We start from the raw sequence: 21,592 nt of genomic DNA, 5'->3' as shown, positions 1-21,592 counted from the left end.
CTTTCAGTACCAGTCAGCGTACGTGGGGCAGGTCACTTAAACTCATCAAGGGTAACTACATAATCTCTCAATATCTCCTTACTTAACCTGGCTGTTGGCTCCCTATTAGCCATTTTTGTTCTGTCCTTTGTACTCTAAAGGTCATTTTCCTTGACAGAGGCAACAGAATCAAAATAAGAGGTAGGCTGCTATGCTCTCTGTTTTCTGTTATTGTCAACCCACCCACTCTGAGCAGCAATCTTGGGTCTCCTTACACCCTTCTTTAATCTTTCTTCAAGAAGAGAACGGCAGTGCAGTGGCTACAAATGCTGAACCACTTGATTTTTTAAAAAATAAAATTGACCATCTCTTAACAAATTGATCTACATGATTTTAAAAAACGAAATTAACAAAGATCCAAAAAAAGGGGGAAAGGACCTATTTGTACAAAAATATTTATAACAGTTCTTTTTTGGTGACTAAGAATTGGAAATCAAAGGGATGCCCATCAATTGGTGAATGGCTAAACAAGCTGTAGCATATGATTGTAATGGAATATTATTGTGCTGTAAGAAATGACAAGCAGGATGATTAAAAAAAAACCATGGAAAGATTTACATAAACTGATGCAAAGTGAAATGAACAGAACCAGGAGAATGTTGTGCACAGTAACAGCAATATTGTTCCATGAAGAATTGTGAAAGACTTAGCTCTTCTCAGCAGTACAATGATCCAAGACAATCCCAAAGGACTAATAAAGAAGCATGCTATCTACCTCCAGAGAAAGAACTGATATTGATTGAATACAGACTGAAACATGCTATTTTTCACTTTCTTTTTTTATTTGAGTCTTCTTGTACAAAATGACTAATATGGAAATGTTTTACATAATTGCACATGTATAAATCTGATTGCTTACCATCTCATGGAGGGGGGAGGAATAGAATTTGGAACTGAAAACTTTAAATAAAAATGTTTAAAAATGGGAAAAATAGAGATAAAAAAATTGCCACCTCTTAGCAAAGGTGAACCGGGTGATTTTTTTTTAATGAAATTGATCATATCTTAACAAACCGAACCATGTGATTTTTTTAAAAAATGAAGTTGACAATAGCTTAACAAATTGAACCACATGATTTTTTAAATTAAATTGACTATATCTAAACACATTGACCCATATGATTTTTTAAAAATGAAATTGTCCATATCTTAACAAACTGAACCAGGTGACTTTAAAAAATGAAATCGGCTGCACTTTAACAAACCAAACCATGTGATTTAAAAAAAAAAAGATGAAATTGACCATATCTTAACAAACTGAACCACATGATTAAAAAATATGAAATTGTCCATTTCTTAGCAAACAGGAAATGACTGCTTCTTGGAAAGGAAGTCATTTTTGTATCAGCTGTCATATCTTTGACAAGTTAGAGCAAAAGCCAAAATTGAAAAATGAAAATGAAGAGACAGAGTACAATTACTACAGCTCCAACCCAATCTATTAAATGAGATACTGTCTCTAAAACAATCTATCAGTCAATCTACAAGCATTTATTGAGCACTTAAGACAAAAAAATTTAAATAGCTCTTGCTTTCAAGGAACTTTCATTCTATTAGAGGAAACAGTGTGTTCTTATGTAAGTTCAATTATAATTTTGGAGGGCCACTTGCTCTTTGGGGATCAGGGAAAGCAGTTGGGATACTATTGCAATAATCTAGGTAAGAAGGGATATGGGCCTGAATTAGGATAGTGGCCCGAATGAATGGAAGGAAGGAGACAGACGTGAGGGTTTTTGTGAAGGTAGAGTCTACAAGATTTAGCACCTGGGTGGATTGAGGCAGAATGTGGATGCTTCCAAAGTGGCAAGACTGGGTGACTGAGGAGATACTGCTGCTCTAGACAGAAGAAGGGTGAGTTTGGAGGAAAGAGAATGAGTTTTGTTTCGGACATGTTGATTTTGAACTCATTGAAAATGCAAGAGTGAAGTTTAGGAGAGAAATAAGGCCTGGATAGTCTGAGAGTCACCTGCATAGAGATGATAACTAAACCCAGTGGAAATGCCAAGATTGCCAAGACAGTTTCGAAAGAAGAAAAGAAAAAGAAAATGCTAAATGGGTAAAAGTAAAGATAGTGACTCTGATGATCATAATTTCTTTAAAAAGTTCAACTAATATAAAGCACTTACTTGCCAAAATGAGGATGCCAGTAGAGTCAGAAACTGTCAACCAGAAAATACTTTATCTTCTAGCCAAGCAGTGAGATGTGCTGGTCAAAGGCAACACAAGATTTATTTTCTTTTTGTGGTTGATTTTTTAAAAAGTAAATTTAATTTTGTAGAAGACACAGTCATAAAGACACCCTCCCCACGATGTTGCCCATACATATATCTGAATCATACAAGTACACCCAGAAGAAATCTGCTAGAGGTGATGTGGTTTTGAAGATACTCAGGGATCAATTTTCAAGGTATCTAAAAGTCATTAATGGTGTTATCACACACAAAGATGAGTGAAGAAGAAGGAATTGACTACCAACCCATATGCCTTCTTTTTCATCATTATAAAATATGAGAATGATTTACACAGGTATTGAAGGTGTCCTTGATGAAAATATGGTAAGGGAACAAGCATCCGTTCACAGCCTATTTTCTACAATAAACCACATTTTCATAGTCACACAGCTGATTAAAATGTGAAGAAAACATATGAACCTGCTTGTTTATTGATTACCCCCCCAAAAAAATTCCTAAAACAAATTTAAAGACCCCAGTGCCAATAAAATATTCCTTATACATATGTTAAAATGATATAAGATTCCTGGGTAGATGTAACCATAGAGATAAGTGTGTTCCTCAATCTTTTGTTTATCAGTTAGTCAACAAGTATTTATTAACTGCCTACTATGTACCAGACACTGTGCCAAGCCCTTATCCTACAATGAAAAGCAAAAAACAGTCCATGCCCTCAAGGACATCACCATCTAATTGAGGAGAACATAAAATGAGTGATGGTATTCTCTACTGTCATGAAAGATGCCCAGCACAGAGTTGAACTAGAAGAGAGATTCTCTTTAGAAGGCAGTGTTTTCTATCGATTCTTGCTTGTCAATAATATTCTGCTGATTCCTTCAAGCTGGAGAACGCTACAGAGCCTCCTCAATGAGATCCCCAGCTACTCAAAAGAAATGAGCTAAACAATCCACACAGTAAAAACAAAGTGGATAAGCATCCATCCTGTACAGAAAGTGACATCTTGTTGGATATGCAATTCCATTGACTTAGTCAATCAGAAAACATGTTATCTTGCAAAGGCTACTAATGGACAGTGAACTTTAACAGGAGAGATTAAATTACAGAATTTTGGAGATGGAAGAGAAATTAGATGCTGTTTAATCCAATCCATACCCAAAAGTTAGTCCCTTCTACAACACTGCCAAGATGTGCTCATTTAGCTTTGGTCTAACGATCCCCAGGGAGGGGGAGCCCATTATATCCAAAGGCATGTCCATTCCGCTTTGGACAATCTCTTATTGTTGCAAAGTTTTCCTTAAATCAAGCCTAAATTGTCTTCTTCGCAGCTTCAACCTATTACTCTCTTTTTTTTTCTGCCCCCTGGGATTAAACAAAGCAGGTCTAATACCTTTTCCATAAGACAGCTATTCAAAATGCTTGAGCAGAGCTATCATGTTCTAAGTGGGATATGAACTCATGGCCCTTCACTAACCTGGTTGCCCTCATGTGGACACTCCATAGGTCAGGCATTTCTTAGAACAAACACCATGCTCTGGATATATAATCAGGACAGAACACAGTAAGACTATCTCTTCCTATCCCTAGAAGCTCTGCCCCTCTTAATGTTGCCCAAGCTTTTTTGGAGAAATATGGCAGATTGGCAGCAGTACTACCTCATAAAACAATGCAGAGTAATCATTGCTATTTCACACTGTTTGATTACATTGAGCTTATGGCCCACCAAACTCCTCCATCCACCATGATATTTTTCAGATATTATCCAGCCATGCCTCTTCTCCCTTTGTATGTGCAAAGATTGGGGCAGCTAGGTGGTGCAGTGGATAGAGCACCGGACCTGAAGTCAGGAGGACCTGAGTTCAAATCTGGCCTCAGACCAAACACTTGATACTTACTAGCTGTGTGGCCCTGGGCAAGTCACTTAACCCCAATTGCCTAAAAAAAAAAAAAGAAAAGAATCATGTATGTGCAAAGATTGTTGTGAACCCAAATGTAAGATTTTACATATATCTCTATTGAATTTCATCTTTTTTCATTCAGCCCAATATTTAACCCTGACAGGATCCTCCTGGTTCCTGACTTTGTCATTCAATATGTTGGCTCTCTGAAAATTTTAATTTGAGCATTGTCTGAAAATGTGAACATACACCATGTATGGTTTTTTTTTTTTGAATGTTAAATAACACAGGACCAAGCTCAACCCTTGGTCACTCCATGGGAGACCTTTTACCATGTTTTCATGGAACCATAAATAACTATTCTCTGGATCCAGCCACGCAATCAGTTCTAAATCTAATTATGTTATCACCTGCCTTACATCTCTCCATCTTTTTCACAAAATAGGGTGAGAATTATCAAATTGCTTTGCTAAAAATATAAGTAACCTGAAGGACAGACTGAGCAGAAGAAGAATGGTTTCCCCAATGACTACAATATCCTAAATTAAAACAACCCTAATTGATGGTTGAATTTTAATGAATTGAAATGCTCGATCTCAGTCCTGGATAGCTTTCTTTTGTCAGTAAAGTGGTGGGGGATTATGGATTCAGAATGTAGTCTATGTCGTCTGATTAGGTTGCTGGGTCAATTGACTTTGCTCAGATATTTCTCTTGGTTACAAGGGAAGATTCAGTAGGGACATCAAATGAGAAAAAGTACTGGCTGTGATACGAAAACAAATGTACAATAAAACTTTTAAAAAATAAAATCGGTCAATCTAGGTAAACTCGATTGGCCGCATTCCCCACTTTAGTAGCTCTGAAAAAAGAGGAAATAAAGTTGTTCTGGCATGACCTGTTAGATGAAACCATGCTGATCTTTCGTCAACACTACTTCCTGTTTCAGTGTTCATTCACTGTCTCTCTAATGGATATATTCTAGAATTTTGCCAGAATTCAAAGTCAAGCTCACTTGCCTATTGTTTGCAGGCTCCATTCCCTTTCCTCTTTGGAAAAGTGGGTAACACTTGCCCATCTCCAGGTAGAGGATCAAGAGTATAGACCTGGAAGATAAACCTTAAAAGGTCTTCTAGGCCAATGCCCTTGTTTTACAGATCAGTGAACGCATGGATGGTAGTTTTTAATAAGTAGTTACCGAGGCTCAGAGAGATCTAGACTTGCCCAGGGTTACATTGGTGCTAAGTAGCAGGGCAGGAATTCTAATCTAGCTTATTCTGAGTCCAAAGTCTCAGCCCTCTCATGGTAGACCAGAGGTACCTTTCAAGCATAAATGATAATGACTCACCAGTCACTTTCACCAGTTCATTCACTACTAGGGAATGTGGTTCATCTGGCCCCAGGTGCCCAAAATTCCTCCAGGCCAGCAAGTGCTTTCTTACCATCACCTTACTTAATTTAGGTATCAACTTCCTGCTGGCCACTTTTGTTCTGTGCTTTCCATTCCAAATGTCACTCTCCTAACCAGAGAAAACAGAAACAGAATAAAAAATGAGCAGCTCAGCTGTCCTGTCTGACATCAATTGTCATTGGTCTGTCCACTCCAAGCATCAGCCCTTCCCTTTTCCCTGACCTTTGTCTTTTTTGAGGTAGGTAGGTAGCATTATGGATAGACTCCTATACTTGGGACCAGGAAAACTTGAGTTCAAATCCAACCTTGGACACTTACTGGGTATGTGACTCTAGACAAATCCCTTGACCTCTATCATCCTCAATTTTCTCATCTGCAAATGGAAATTACCTGCTTCCCAGGATTGCTATGAGGATGGCATATGTAAACAAAGCACTTTGCAAATCTCAAAGTGCTGTATAAATTATAGGCAATATTTATGTCTTTTTACCTTCTTTTAAAATCCCTTCACTAGCTTATCCTAAGAGAACCTAAGATTACCTCCATGACCCCAATTAGCCATTGCATAATTTAAGGGACCTGGTGTGCTTTTGTTTTACCTAATTGTTCCGTTAGCACACACTGTCATTGTGGGTTGGGTTATTTGTTTGGGGGGGGGGTGTTGTTGGGCCCCCAGACACAAAGGAGATAGGAAAAGAAGCATTCCTTTATCTCCTGGGAGTCAATCTCCTCCACTGCTCTAAGGTGGCTTCCTTGTTGGCACCCTGGGGACCTAAGCAAAAGGAAGCCCCTACAGGTGTAGGCCTTGAAAAGACAGACCAGCATTGCTCAGTCAGTATCAGTTTCACCCGAGTTGTCACTGGGATAGCTGTTAAAAGCTGACCTGAAAGGGATGAATGTTCCCCTACTCTTACCATTGTGGCTCATTTCTTCCTAAGATCCCACCTCCATAATTTACTACCTGTGTGACCTTGGACAAGTCACTGAAGAGGAAGAGAAGGAGGAATCCTGGTATTGGTCATCATCAATATCATAATAATAATTATCACTAGCATTGGGATAGCACTTTAAGATATGCAATGTGCTTTATGCAAATTATCTCATTTGCTCTTCACAATAACCCTGTGAAGGTTAGTGTGTTCCTAACACTAACACACCCTTTTTATATAGGGGGGAACTGATCTTACTAGGTTAAGTGAATTTCCTGAGGTCACACAGCTAAGTGTCTGATATAGGATTTGAACTCTGGGATATTCCTGACATCAAATCCAGAACTCTAATATGCCAGCCAGAAGATGCTTAATGTCCCTGAGCCTCAGTTTCTTCATCTGTAAAATTAAGAGGTTAGATAAGAGGCTCTGACATCCCTTCCAGTGCTGCGATCTATGATCTCATGGTCCTTTTTCTTCATTTCAAATATTTGCAAATGATATAATTTTATGTATTTTAAATTTACAGAGTTTATATAAAAATTAAACATAATTTATATATTATATATGAATATATAATTTCTATCTTATTAATTTTATATATATTTATACACGTAATTTGTTTACTAAGTGCTGGTCATCATATTTCCGCCATATTCCCCTGTCTGTGTTCCTACCCCAAGTTCCCCCATCATGCTTCCCTTAATACAGCCTCCTACAAGTCTTTCAGCCTCTACCTCCTTCCAGTCCAGTCCAGCCTTCATATGACACCAGACTCATCTTCCTTATGTCATCATGTTCTTGCCTCTACCCAGCAGCCTTCAGTGTGCTTTTGTTTCCAACCCAATAAATCTCAAGTTCCTTGGCCTGGCAGTCATAGTCTACCAAGGGCTAGGACCACAACTTTCCAGCTCTTCTCTCTTCATTAGATGCTCTAACTCAGGGATTTTTAACCCTTTTTTTTTGTTTGTTTTTATCACAGACTCCTTTGGAAGTTGGGGGAAGCCTCTAGATCTTCTTAGAATAATGTTTTTCAATAATTGAAGGAAATGTTTAATTTTATTTAGAGATGAGTGAAAATTAAAAACGTGATCTTTCCCTCATCTAAGTTCATGAACACTGTGAAATCTACCCATATTCTCTATGGACCCTGGGTCAAAGTCCAGTTCAGATACTCTCTTCTCCATGAAGCCTTCTCACTTCCCTCTGGTCAATAAGAGCTTTCCCCTGCAGACTTCGCATAACACTGTAAGGCACTTCTCTGGGGCACTCATAAGATATTTACACTTACTCCAAATTTGGTGCAATGTGGGTCTTCCCTCCAATAAATGCAGTTGTGCATTTCGTTATATTCCACTCATGTCATGTAGTTTAATTATTTGTATATGTGTCATCTCTCCCTACCAGACACTAAGCTCCATGAGGGCAGGGTCTGGGTCTCTTTTAAACAGTTAATCCCCCTTGCCACCTTACAGTGTTCCATGCTTTAAAAATGTCAGCTGAATTTGAATTTATCCAAGTATCATATCTCGGGAACTAGCCCGGTGTTCTACACAGAGCAGATACTTAATATAATAAATTGGATTAGCATAGGTCACAGGGATGGGGAACCTGTGGCCTCAAGGTCACATGTGGTCCTTGAAGTCCTCAAGTACAGCCCTTTGACAGTCCCCACCCCTGGCATAGGAGAAGGTTACACGCTTGACTCTAACCTTCATGGTCACTACATCTGGACTCTTAAAATGTGAAGAAAAAGTGTTAGTGTTCTATACTGGAACATTGAATAAGATGGGGCAGTACGGAGCAGATAAGAGAATCCTAGAATCTTAAGAATTGAAAGAAGCCTTTGAACCCTTACCTGGCAGAGAAATCCCATTCTACAAGATCCCTATTAAGTGGTCATCTGGCTCCTTCTGGAGGACTTCCAGTTAGAGGAAATCCATTACTCCCTGAAGCAGCCCATCCCACTTGCCAGCTCTGCTTGGTAAGAAGTTTGTCGAGCATAAATGTTGCACTTCTGCCCATGCTCGTAATTTTGTCACCTGAGGACAAGAAGAACAAGATTAATCCTTCCACAAAACAACTCTTCAAATACTTGAGAATAGTTATTATATTCACCCCACACCACAACCATGCCTGCTCTTCTCCAAGCTAAACAGCTAAACATGTCATTTTTTTTAAACTGGTCTTTATGTGGTGTGCATTCAAGGCTTTGACCATCCAATTTACCCTCCTTTGGATGCCCTCTGCCTGATTCATGTCCTTGCTAAAATATGATGCTCAGAACTGAACACAGTAGCCCAGATGCAGTCTGTCCAGGACAGAATAGAACAGGGCCATCCTTTCCCCACTCCTAGATTGAGTCCCTCTGTTAATGCAACCTAACATCTCATGAGCTGTTGGGGCTTCCATAATCATACTTTGGACTCATATTCTATTTGCATTCTACCAAAATGCCCAAATATCGTTTGTTTGTTTTTTTAGATGAAAGGCTATGCGTATCCAAAACCGTACTTATAGCTCCCAGTTATACTTTGCTCACCTTCTACATTTGAAATTGATTTTTTGAACCCTAGTGTAAGACTTTATATTTAATCCTATGCAATTTCATCATATTAAATTTGATCCATTGTTCCAATCTATTAACACCTTTCCAGACCCTGACTTTCATCTGGCGTGTTAGCTCTCCCTCCTAGCTTTATGCCATCTTTAGTTCTGATAAGAATACCATCTGTGCTTTTATCCAAATCATTTATGAAAATGTTAAAACAGTACAAGACCACCCTGGAGCACCCCAACAGAGACCTCCTTCCAAACTGATAAAGAGCCATCAGACAACTCTTTGGGTCTGGCCTTTAAACCAATTATGGAACAGCATACCTTTACTTTCAACTAACCCACTTCAACAAGAATAGCATGAGAGAATTTGTCAAATGCTCAACTTCAATCTAGGGAAACTTTAGCTTTCCATCCCCTTGACCTCCCCATCCAGCAACATGATCAAAAAAAGGAAGGTGAGCTACTTCTGTCATGACCTACTCTTGATTTGGCCATCCTGACTCTTTGCAATCATCATTCCATTTCTAGATGTTTGTAACCAATCCTTTAATAATCCGTCTTTAAAATTTTGAGTCAAACTTGCTGACCCATAGTCTCTTCCTTTTCTTTTTAAATTGGGACATTTACCTTTCTCCAATCCTTTCATCATGCACCGCCATCTTTGAAATCTCACTCAAGATTCCAATCTTTTCAGTACCTTAGTGACTTTCATCAAGGATAGCTGGGTACTTACTTACTGTCTCAATACCTACCTTTAGTTTCAATTGTGTTGGGTTTTTTGTTTGCTTTTTTTTTTTTTCATTTACCTTGGTAACAAAAATAATCTAACAGCTGAGTCAACACTGTTTTCTCATGGTTCTCTTCCTACCTATCTGACTTCTGTATCTCAGACTCCTTTGCTGGATCAACATCCCCTGAACCAGAAGGGTCCCCAAAGACTCCTTACTGGACTCTTCTCTTCTCCCTCTACATATTCTCTTGATTTTCATTAGCATCATGTGTTCAACCATCAACTTTTAAGTGACAGTTGGAAGACATCATGTGCAAAGCCCAGTGGTTGAAGGTCATAGAGCAGATGCACAGAAAAGGCAACAATGCAGAGATACTAGTTTTGAACTAAGATCCTGGGTTCAAATCTCACTTCTGCTCTTTATTATTGAGTGGGACACTCCACTTCTCTATGCCTCAGTTTCCTCTTCTGTAAAATTATGGGTATGTAAAATTATTTTATGTCCTCTAAAGTCCCTTCTCTACTTCCAATTCTGTGATCTGTACATCAAACCCTCAGTTTCCCTATACTCTAATCCCATATCACCAAATGCTTATTAGACATTTCCTCCTGGATGACCCCATAGACATCTCAAACTCAGTATAAATACATAAATACATCCCCCTACATAAATTCCCCTTTCCTCCTATTTTTTTTTTTGTCTATTTCTGTTAAGGCTACCTGCATCTTTTTTCTTACCCAGGTTTCCAGCCATGGTGTCATAATCTACTCTTCCCTTCCTTGTCTCTCACCCACCACGTCCAATCAATTCTTGTAAATTCTCTCTCCCTCCCCAGCACCTCTTGCATCCATCCCTTGGTCATCCCTAACATGGCCAACACCTAAGATCGAGACTTCATCACCTTTCAACTAGACTACTGCAATAGTCTCTTAACTGAGTGCTGGGCTTCCACTGTCTCCTTCCTCCAACCTATCTTACACACACTTGTCAGAATAATCCTCTATATTGTAGGCATGGTGGATGGAGTTTCCATGGAGAGATTTAACTACACCAATGAAGTCACAAGATCAAAGAATTAGAGTTGGAAGGGACCTTAGCAGCTATCTCATTTTATAGGAGAGGAAAGGGGCCCAGGGAAGCTGAGTGGCTTACTTATCCTAAATCATAATGGTAGTAAGCATCAAAGATTAGATTTGAACTGAGGCCCTCAGACTCCACACTTAGTACATTTTCCATATCTATCTCCTCCCTAACATGACTTTTTCAGAAACATGTCTCCATTTGGAGTTGAACCAGTGATATTTCACATGTGAGGCAAATGTGTCAACTGTTATACTTCAGAAATCCATCAGATTTTAAGAATAAAAACGGTAAAAAGACAAAGATAGAATTTTCTTCTCATTGAGTCTTATACTCCCAGCCCCAAAGTGGGGCAGGATCTAATGGGCAACTGATCTACTTTGAGGGACCAGGTGTAGCGAAAGAGTTCAAGAGACAGAACTGACCTACAAAGTAGAGCCTGATAGGCCTCACTGGCCATTCACCTATCAGCATGCACCTTAGGCTTATTCAAATGGTAAACTTTGAGCCCACATATTTATCTTTGCTGGTATGATTCTACACCCTTGCCCTACTGATATTAAATGAGTATGTATACAGAGAATGCAGATGAATTTGAATATTAGCTTCAGCACATAATGATTTGGAACCTAAAGCAAACGGATACAACAGTCAAATTTTCATGTTGGTGTTGGGCTTGGAGCCAGTAAGACCTGGATATCAGATCCTATGTTAGACATTTACTAGCTGTGTGATCTTGGGCAAATAACTTAACTTCTCTGGGCCTCAGTTTTATCATCGTTAAAATGAGGAAATTGGATTAAATAACCTCCAAGGCCTCTTCCAGCTCTACATTGATAATCCTGTGCCCCTATGCTCTTATGACCCACTTCACAAGGTTTTTATGGGAAAGGCAATTTGGATGCCCTGACACAGTACAGAAATGTGAATCCTTTATTGTTATTCTTTCAGTCAAAAATCAATTATCTACACTATAGTGCCTTCAATGGATAATCTAAAATTGTACTATATTAAAAGAATTGACCTTTCATCAATTTCAGTATTCCTAAGAAACCTATCTCTGTACCCTTTCTTTAGGAAATATTTAGGCATAACTTCCTTGAACATATATTTGAAGCAATGACTAATACTTTTACTTGGCTCCTGCAGTACAGTGAGTGGAACAAGTATTGGGTCTGGAGCCCAAGGTCCTAGGTTCAAATCCTCTTACTGCCTGTGTGACCCTATACAAGATGTGGGCCTCTCAGGTTCCTCATCTATAAAATGAGAGGTTTAGATGGAGTAGATGACCTGGAAGGCGCCTTCCAGATCTAAATCTATGCTACAATGATGACCCTATCATAACATTTTCTTTTAAAAAAAAACAAATAAAAAAAGACTTTTCAGTATTTCTTTGGGGAGAAAAAAGGTATTGTTCTTGAGGGGATAAGATGTTCTAGTTTAATTTCACTGCTTCAATAAAAATTATTTTTATTGAATGGGGGGATGCTTTGACTCTTTTTTTTTTTAAGTTTTATCAGCACCTTTTGCTTTTACATCGCAATCATTTCCAAGTATACCCACCACCACCCAATGATAAGCCTACCTTTGTTACAAAGAAAAAATGGTTAAACAAATACAACAGACAACATGACCACATCTGTCAGTGTATGTGACATTCCTCACTCATGATCCCTCCCATGCCACACCCAAAACTTCTCTTCCAAAAGGAGAGATTTCCTCATATCTTCCCAAGGCCAAAATTGGTCATTAGAGATCCCAGCATTTGTCTTCATGGCAGTGTTTCTTTTCTTGACATTATCGTCATCCTCACATGTTCCTGTTCTCCTGGTTCTTCTTATCCTTCTTGGCTCTGGTTCATTAGATTGCCTTTGGGGCAGCTTTGGCAGTATACGTATGTATGTATGTATATACATATATACATACATACACACACGTATATCAATTACTCAATGGCACCGTGAACTCATCAATGTTAATGTTCTCATCCATGCCCGCCCATGCTGTTCCTCATAAATCCTCTGCTGGAGGCCTTCCTTTAGTTCTCTTATGGAATCACGTGGACACCATTGGAGCTCACAGATTCTCCACCAGCTATTTCACTCTTTCATTGCACAATCTGTGCACTTATTTTCTATTAATTAGACTTGATGGTGCTTCTCCTAAGCCACTGGCAAAGAATACTCAACTCAGTTATTTTTTGGCAGTATATAGCTAAATTAATTTATTAGTTAATCTTGTGTAATGGCTAGTAATCTTCATATTAAAGCAGTTTCTCTTACAGAAATTTAATGATCTCCATAGGATGTAACAACTGTCAAGGTTCTTCATCCCTCTTTAGTATCACCTTGTCTCTCCATTATCGTTCAATCATTCCAGTCTTCTTATTCATCAATTCCCTCCTTGTGTTCTACAGTCCAGACACACTGGCCTACTTGCCATTTCTCACACATGACATTCCATTTGACATCTTTGTGCATCTGCATTGGCTGTCCCCTAGGCCTAGAATGTGTTCCCTCCTCACCTCTGCCTCTTGGAACCCTCAGCTTCCTTCAGGACTCAGATCAAGCATCAGCTTCTTCAGGAAGCCTTTCTTATTCCCCCCTCCAAGGTTACCCTGGATCTGCTCTGAACGTATCCTACATATGCAACTGGAAGAGACTTCAGAACTAGGTAATTTAGTCCAACCCCTTTATGGTGCACATCAGAAAACAAAGGTTGGGAGAGCTCAAATGAGTTCCCCAAGGTTCCACAGCTAGTAAGCAGGACAAAGAAAAGACAATCAAAATGGGAGCTGAGCTAACCCTTCCTGGAAACACTCTTTCTTGTGGTTGTCTTCCTACCTGACTGGTTACGCCATTTAAGATTCCTTTCCTGAATCAACATCCCTCTGAACCATGAGGGTAACCCTGTATCAAGCAGGATTTGAACGAAGGTCTTCCTGACTCCAAGTTCAATGCTTTATCTACTCTATCTCTAGTATCCTTCCCTTTAGGTCATGACGATAAATTTGTTTGAACCTCACATTACATGTATTTGTGTACCTCACTTGAGGTTCATCACTTTTTACTCAAGATTTTGAATAACTCATTGAGCCAACTTTCCAGCAAGAGGGTCTTTGGCTTTTTGTTAAAAATGGAGGAACACTGTGCATTTGATAGGAAGCAAAGACTTTGTTAGGACCTTTTGAGGAGCATATGACATTTCTATGTGCTCTTTTGTTTCTACCTGGTTAATAGTGTATTAAAGTCGCTAGGAAGTCAAGTCTTAGCATTCAACTTGGTTGCAACACATGTACTATACAGTGAAATATTTTAGTTTTGATCTGTTCCCTCTTGTAATTCATGGGACTTATGGGATTCATTCTTTCTGAAATCAATTATTTTGTGATTCTGGACTTTTCTTTATCATTGTCACTTTCTCTTTATCACTGGTTATCACTAGTCCATAGTTAGCCACAAAGCAAGAACTCCAACTTTCAAAAGCAACAAGGGATTTGGACCAGGTGACTACCTTCAGTGGGCCCTCCATTTCCTCAATCTATAAAATGAAGGAGTTAGATGACATGATCTGTAAAGTCCCTTCCAACTATTAGCCATAGCCAGAGCAAAGGATGGGTAGCCCATGTCATCCCCTGTTCTCTAGGGGGGTTGATAACATGCTGGATATACCCCTTGTGGAAGATCTGTAAGAAGACGTGGGTAGGAGTCACCCTGAATGGCAGGGCATGGATGGGTTGTGTGATCTGTACCCTTGAAGGCCATACACATTGATGAAAATATTGGCATGAATTGGTCAAAATAATATTTTTTTTCATATCATGGGCCCTACTTCAAAGGAGGTGGTATATAGAATGGCTTTCTAAATCATCAAGCACTACCTAAATGTAGCCTAAATTTTTTCAGCCCTATACATCTTTTATTTTTTTCTCATTATTGATTTTTATTGTTGTTCAATTGTGTCCAACTCTTCATGATTCCATTTGGGGTTTTCTTGGCAAAGATACTGGAGTCATTTGCCATTTCCTTCTCCAGCTCATTTTATAAGTGAGGAAACTGAGACAAATAGGGTTGAATGACTTGCCAGGATCACACAGCTACTAAGTATATGAGGGTAGATTTGAACTCAAGTCTTCCTGACTCCAGGCCCAGCACTCTATCCACTGTACCACCTAGCTGCCAATTATTAAAAGGTTTTAGACAAGATGGACACCAGCAGACCCTGTTTAATTCTCACCCTTCCTCCTCCCCAGTTTTTAAAAGAAAAATTTGTTTAACAAATTCACCACCACCGCTTTTAAAAAAAAATGAAACTGAATGACTAAGCTAGGCCCTTCAGAAAAGATGAGAAAACGTACCTCTTTCTTTCTTTGCTGAAGTGGGAGACGATGAGCACGGATCATTGCTTACTGGTGGGTAGGAAAAGGGGAAGGGACATATTTGTAAATGAAAATCATGTAATCAACAAAGTCAGGATAGGGATAGGAAGCAGACCTGTGATTTTCTAGGTATAAGAAACTCCAGGATGAGGCAACCCCTTCCCAATGCAGGTTGGTACCTTCTTGGCAATGAGATAATGGCCTAGAGCATTGAGAGGTTGAGCGACTTGTCTAGAGTCACAGCCAGTATGTGTCAGATGGGGCTTGAATCTGGGTCTTCCTGATTCCAAAGGCTGGATTGCAGCAGCCACACACCAGCTTTCACCTTCTCTCTTTCCAATCTGTGCCCCTCCTTGGGCAGCCTGTTGTACCCGGCTCTCTGGGGGCTCTCGGTAGTCATGCCAGACTTAGTGCAGATACTCAATTGGCTCAGACCTCCTGAGCTCAAGAGATTCAACCAGCCACAGCCCGGGATTACAGGCATGGGCCACTACTCCATCATTTTACAGGTGAGGAAACTGAGGCCTAGAGAGGTGAAATGACTTTTCTAAGGTCACAAAAATATCATGTAATATTGCCTTGCTCTATTGGGCCATATGACTCTAATGACAGATTCTGTGCTGTTCCTCCTGCATAATTCTTCCTTGTTCATGTGTTTTAGTCTATTCATTCCCACCATGAGCTTGTCCATTGCCCTTTGGGTGATACTCAGCTTTAATTCTTCAGAGACTATGGTATTTCATGATAGGCAACATATGACATTACCAAAAGAATATTCAGTTAACAAGCATTTGGGATTATTAAAAGGACTACAACTTCCCAAAGACAATCCAACCCACTGCCCTCCATATGTTCAACTCTGACCCCACCTGTCATATTTTAATGTCTATCAATCTTCTGCTCAAGAAATTTCAATGGTTCCCTTTGCTTCTAGGATATAATGGTTGTCATTTAAAGCCCTCCCCATTAAAAGAACGTCTGACTTCTGGAAGAAGCCATTGAAAATGAAATGGCTCCCTAGTGTTGAACTGGATTTTTCTCCATTTTGTGGTCTCACATCATCTCTTACAATCCTCAGATGTTGTTGAGTTCAGTTGACGAGCCAGTCTCAGAAACTAAGAGCATTGTTATATGAGGGAAAACTTTTGTTTTAACAGAAAGAAAAGAAATATATCATTTGTACTTACTCCTTAATAAGTATATCATATTTAAAACCTATAATTTTTTCTGACTTTTAAAATATAAATACCTTCCTCACCTCCTTCCCTGAAAAAAAACAACAGTTAATTGACTAGAGAAATTGTCCACTCACATGGACATGTTAGTTAGGATCTATTAACTTTTTTACTATGTAAAATTCAATTTTCTTGACTTGAATAAACATGGAAATCTAGCGTCTTGGGTGGCTTTAAATTTAAATACAAAGGGATCTATTTTCATAGATGAGACAAATCAATAAATGACTAAATCTAAGAGCATGCAGAAGGACTGTGTTTTGGGACACTTTTTCTCAATGACTTAAGGGCAAGCCTTCGATATTGGTCTGGAATGCCAAATGTACTAGGCACTCTAGTTCTTTGATTATATCTATGAATTGGGAGATGGTGTAGTTTAATAAAAAGAGTACTAGATTTGGAATCAGGACCCAGTTTCAAATCCTGGCTCTGTTTCTGCCTATTTGACTTTGGGCAAGTCTTAGCTTCTCTCACTTTCTAATGACTCTTCTAGAAAATGATGAGGTTGAACTAGATGGTCTGTAGGCGTCTCTTCTGGGCCGGCTTTTCTTTTCTCTCTATGTTCTTCTAGTGATCTCATATCAGTCCCCATGGGTTCTCTATATAGCCAGACTTTATCACTCTGCTGATCTCTAGGTCATCACAACTACCTCCACTTGAATATCCCATCAACATCTCATGGTTAACATGTCTGAAACAGAAGTCATAATCTCATGAAATTCACCCCTCTTCCTAATGTCCCTGTGTCTATCAAAGGCACTACCATCTTTTCAGTCAGCCTGGTTTGCTTACTCAGAATTATTCATGATTCTTCTCTCTCTCTCTCTCTCTCACTCCCTCCACATGTATCCAGTTCTCAAGGTTTATAGATTCCCCATAGTATCTCTGGCATATCTCTTCTCTCACCTAACCACAACTCTAACATAGGTCTTCATCAACTGTCACCTAGAAAGTGGGACCATAACTCCTCCAGTCTCTCTTTTCTCCAATCCATCTACCACACAGCTAGCAAAACAATAGCCTTGAAGCACAGTTCTGACCATTTCTATCAATCTTCTGCTCAAGAGATTTCAATGGTTCCCTTTGCTTCTAGGATATAATGGTTGTCATTTAAAGCCCTCCCCAATCTGGCTCCAATACATCGTTCCAAATTGATTTCATGATCCAACCAGCTCAGCCAATGTGGCCTTAATATTCCATATTATGTATATGGAATATTATATAGATAAGACATAATAGTTCATCTCACTGCTGCCTGCCTGGCCATAGACTCATACTTGGAAGGCTGTTCCTCCTCACCTCTGCTCCTTTCAAGTTTCTGCCAAGGTGCCACCAGCTTCATGAATTCTATTTATTTTGTATTTACTTATCTAAGTATACGTCCTTTCCTCACAGAAGAACATAAGCCGCTCAAGGTCAGAGACTGTTTCTTTTTGTCTTTCTGTCCCTTGCTCCTAGCACAGACCATGGCACATAGAAAGTGCTTAATAAATCCTTCTTGAATTGAATTGAAGGTCTCTTCCAGTTGGAAAATCCCATCATCCTTAATTACTTCATTTTGAAATTTGGCCACTGCCACGTACTTTTCGTTCTCCTTTTGCTAAAAAGCACCTAAAAAAGCACCCAGCCCACACTAAGCTTATGAGTTGTCAGAATTTATACTATCACAGGCTTCTAGACCTGGTCTCTCTTTCACTTCTGAATTTATGGCGCATAGAAGCATCTTTACTTCTCCACCAAAGACCTTGATATTGGGGTAAATAAAATTCAAATGTTGAGACTTTTAAGAATGTAATTTCTCAGGAGCTGTAGTGTGGGGGGTGGGAGAATCCACCTTCTTCCTCTCTAGCTCCTGGAACCAATGTACAACCCGCTTTGCTTTCACCCTGTATTCCCAGCAGTTAGTACAGTGTCTGAAACATAGCAACTAATAAAAGCTTATTGAAAATGATGATTGTGAAGAAGTAGAAAAAGAAGAAGATGGCAATGAGGAGGATGATGATGATGATATAGGACCCAGGGTCTGACCAGACACCAGGTCTGGATTTCCCAGATGGTCATATGGGGCCATTTAGGTTGTCCCTCCAATATGTTTTGTGGCAGAGTTCCAAAATGTCAAGTAAGAAGCCAACATTTCACAGCTAATGTTATTGTATATCCCAGCAGTGTGACCACCCAGTAATGAGATGAACCCTAATGCAACAAATGTATATCACTTGGAGTGAGAGTTTTCCATTGGACTCCAGATTCAAATTTGATCCAAATTTGAAAAAAAAAAAAATCCCAGCTGAATGAGGACATGCAGATTTAATCTCAAGCCTTGACATTTGCATCAATACCTTGGACTCAAAGATTTCACTTTCATCCATCCCATCCGTGTTTGGACTCTACAAAACTCCCAAGCAATATTAAATTTGGGAGATTCTCAACCCCTTTAGAAATGGGATCTTATTCCTGGCCTTGTGATAAAGGAAACTAATTAAATAAAACTCTCCACATAGCCATGACAAAATATAGAAAATGAAACTTCTCCCAGATGGTCTCTCCAGAAGCCCTGGGGCAGTAAAAGAATGTTCTCTCTTCTCCCCCCACCCCACCCCCACCCCTATCTCCAGCATGTGCTATTTTAAAATCCCCCATGGCTGCACGTGGCTGCAAGCATTTAACTGTTATAGAATATTCTTGTTTGTAAGGTTAGACTTCCTGCCTCTCCCCTCCCATGGCTCCATAGAAAGATGCTATCCTAGAAGAAGTACTCTTGGAATCCATCCCTTGTCCACCCCAAAAGACATTTCAGTGGTGATTAAAAGAGATGCATTATTATTCATTCTAGGGACAGCTACCTTTTTATTCAAGGCTCCAGTCAGAGTGCCTCTCCCAACCACTCTCAGGATCAGACGTTGGTCGAGGACACTCCATTCCAGTCCCACCCCCCCCCCCACCGTCCCCCTCCCCCCATACTCTAGTGACCATGCCCATTCCGAGTGGGGGAGGGTGGCGGTGGGGGGAGAATCTGGGCAAGTGTCGTTCCATTCCAACTGTGCATCTGTCTCTTTAAATATAAAAAAAAAAAAAAAGCCTCCTTTCCGAAGCTGTAGAGAGAAGGTGCTAGAACTGTGTCCGATCATGCCTGGAAAGCAGGATCCCTCCTCAGTGCCTGCTGAGTCCTCCCAGCACAAGAGAGAGAGGCGGCTGGGTAGCAGCCCGAGCAGGCTGTAGGCAGGACGGACGGTGATGCCACCCCAGCAGCTGTCTCAAATCCAAGCCGCCTGAGAGAAGCCTCCTGCAAGGGGATGAGGCAGAGTCTCGCTTGTATGTTCACAGCCGCCAGCATCCTCCCCAGTAGGCATGGACATGACATTTTTAAAGGGAGCCTCCGGTTGCAGCGTCTTAAGCAGACGGTCTTGAGGCATCTGTACGTTGCCTTGGCTTTTTCATCCCTCCTTCCTTGGGCATTGATGTAATTCTGGAGGCAAAGGGGGAAAAAATCCTGCCAGGGATTCCGAAGGCATCCCACTAGCGATCAGCTGACATTTCTAACTGAAGGCTGCAATGTGCTCCTTATTCATTTTGGACTGTGGGAGCTGCAGGGACTAGGCGAGAGAGCTAAACTATGCATTTCAAACAGCAGTGCTTGTGCAGAAAGAGGGGTGAGCGAGAGGTGGCCGGCGAGGAAAGAGCAGAGCTGGACTTTCTCCTTGTTTTTATCCATTTCTGCAGGAGCATGTATTCATAAGGGATGAGGTGGGCCACAGGGATTCCAGGCCTGAACTGCGGCCTACCCAGTCAGTCCAGAGTCAGGCCCTTCACTACCGGAACCGAGAGCGCTTTGCCACTATCAAATCAGCATCTTTGGTAAGCAGACACCCCCCTGCCCATCTTCCCCTTCCCTCCCCTCCTCCCCATCCCTCAAGCCCTCTCTCTCCCTCTTTCATGGGTGGGGAATAGGATTCAGGAATTGGGGGTGGGGGGTGGGGGAATCTTCCTGCTAATAATCTTTTTTAATTTAAAAAAAAAAAAAGATCTGTTGGCATAGCAACTGTATTTTAGCTTGGTATGTTACATGGGAGAAAAACCTTTGTGTGTGTGTGTGTGTGTGTGTGTGTGTGTGTGTGTGTGTGTGTATGCCATATGTGCCGAATAAAATGCCTTTGGGGTGAAGTTGGTATTCTTTCAGATTTTCCAAAAGCCATTGCCTTTTCATTGAGTGAAATAATAGCAGGGAAACGATGGCTTTTTTTAGAGGCGGATGTACATGTGTGCAGTGTACAATGTTTCTTTGGTATACGTGCATGTGTGGGGCTATATGTATTTTAAAAACACTGAACTAAAATGTAAAATAGGATTTTTGGTTTTTTTAAATCAGTGATTGCCAATGCATCCGATTGCAGAAAATGAGACACTTGCTCCCCAGGGTTGGATGGCTAGCTCTTTATGGTTCATTCATTCATTTATTTATTGCAACAGCGCTATCAACTGTATTTCTCCATTTTAACCCCTTCTACAATTTTCTGGCACCAGTAAAACACGAAGGTCTTTGTAGGGAGGGATTGGGCTGGTTACCAAGGGAAAGAGACGGGGCCGGGTTCTTCAGCATTTTTACTATTGCAAATGTGATTGCTGGATGCCCTTGTAGTAAGAAAAGGGGTGTGTGCTGGAAGAGTTAGTTTTCATGCCTCCTCCCCTCATCCCCCCCCACGCGTGCGCACGCACACACACTCACACACACACACACACACTCACACACACACGTACTCACATCATCCGAGCCTTGACATGGGAAACTCTGTTTAATCTCCTGCTTTGGATTCAAGGCTCTAAAAGGGGGAATTATAAAACAAGAGCTCTGTTACCCAAATTGATGCTAGAGGTCACATGGGCGAGAAGAGTTAGTGTCCACTGCTTGGCTATCAGATTTAGAACCTATGATGACATCATCTGAGGCCGACCCAGAAATTACCGTTTTTTTCTTGTCCTTTCTAAAAGACCTGATTCCCCACCCTGATTGTATTCTAAGCTTGAGGGATTGTTGAAATTGACAATGGTTTCTTAGATCTTAAAGAGCAGATTGCTTGCCAGGATACGTGTGTATGCGTGTGTATGCGTGTGTGTGTGTGTGTGTGTGTGTGTGTGTGTGTGTGTGTGT

General features: G+C 40.3%; 1 protein-coding gene across 8 annotated transcripts in view; it reads left to right on the top strand.

Annotated features, from left to right (window-relative positions):
* The window catches only part of TAOK3 (TAO kinase 3), a 240,464-nt gene that overhangs the window by 164,318 nt on the left and 54,554 nt on the right, over positions 1–21,592 (top strand). For all 8 annotated transcript variants that reach the window (XM_027863638.1, XM_027863620.1, XM_027863643.1 and 5 more), the window contains one exon: positions 20,167–20,301. In XM_027863638.1, coding sequence (XP_027719439.1) covers positions 20,167–20,301 — 135 coding nt within the window. The remainder of the gene's footprint in view (positions 1–20,166; positions 20,302–21,592) is intronic.

This window comes from Vombatus ursinus, unplaced genomic scaffold, assembly GCF_900497805.2.
Source record: "Vombatus ursinus unplaced genomic scaffold, bare-nosed wombat genome assembly UNPS02001287.1, whole genome shotgun sequence".
In the NCBI taxonomy this organism is placed as follows: domain Eukaryota; kingdom Metazoa; phylum Chordata; class Mammalia; order Diprotodontia; family Vombatidae; genus Vombatus; species Vombatus ursinus.
This window is presented reverse-complemented; position numbering and strand designations above follow the sequence as displayed.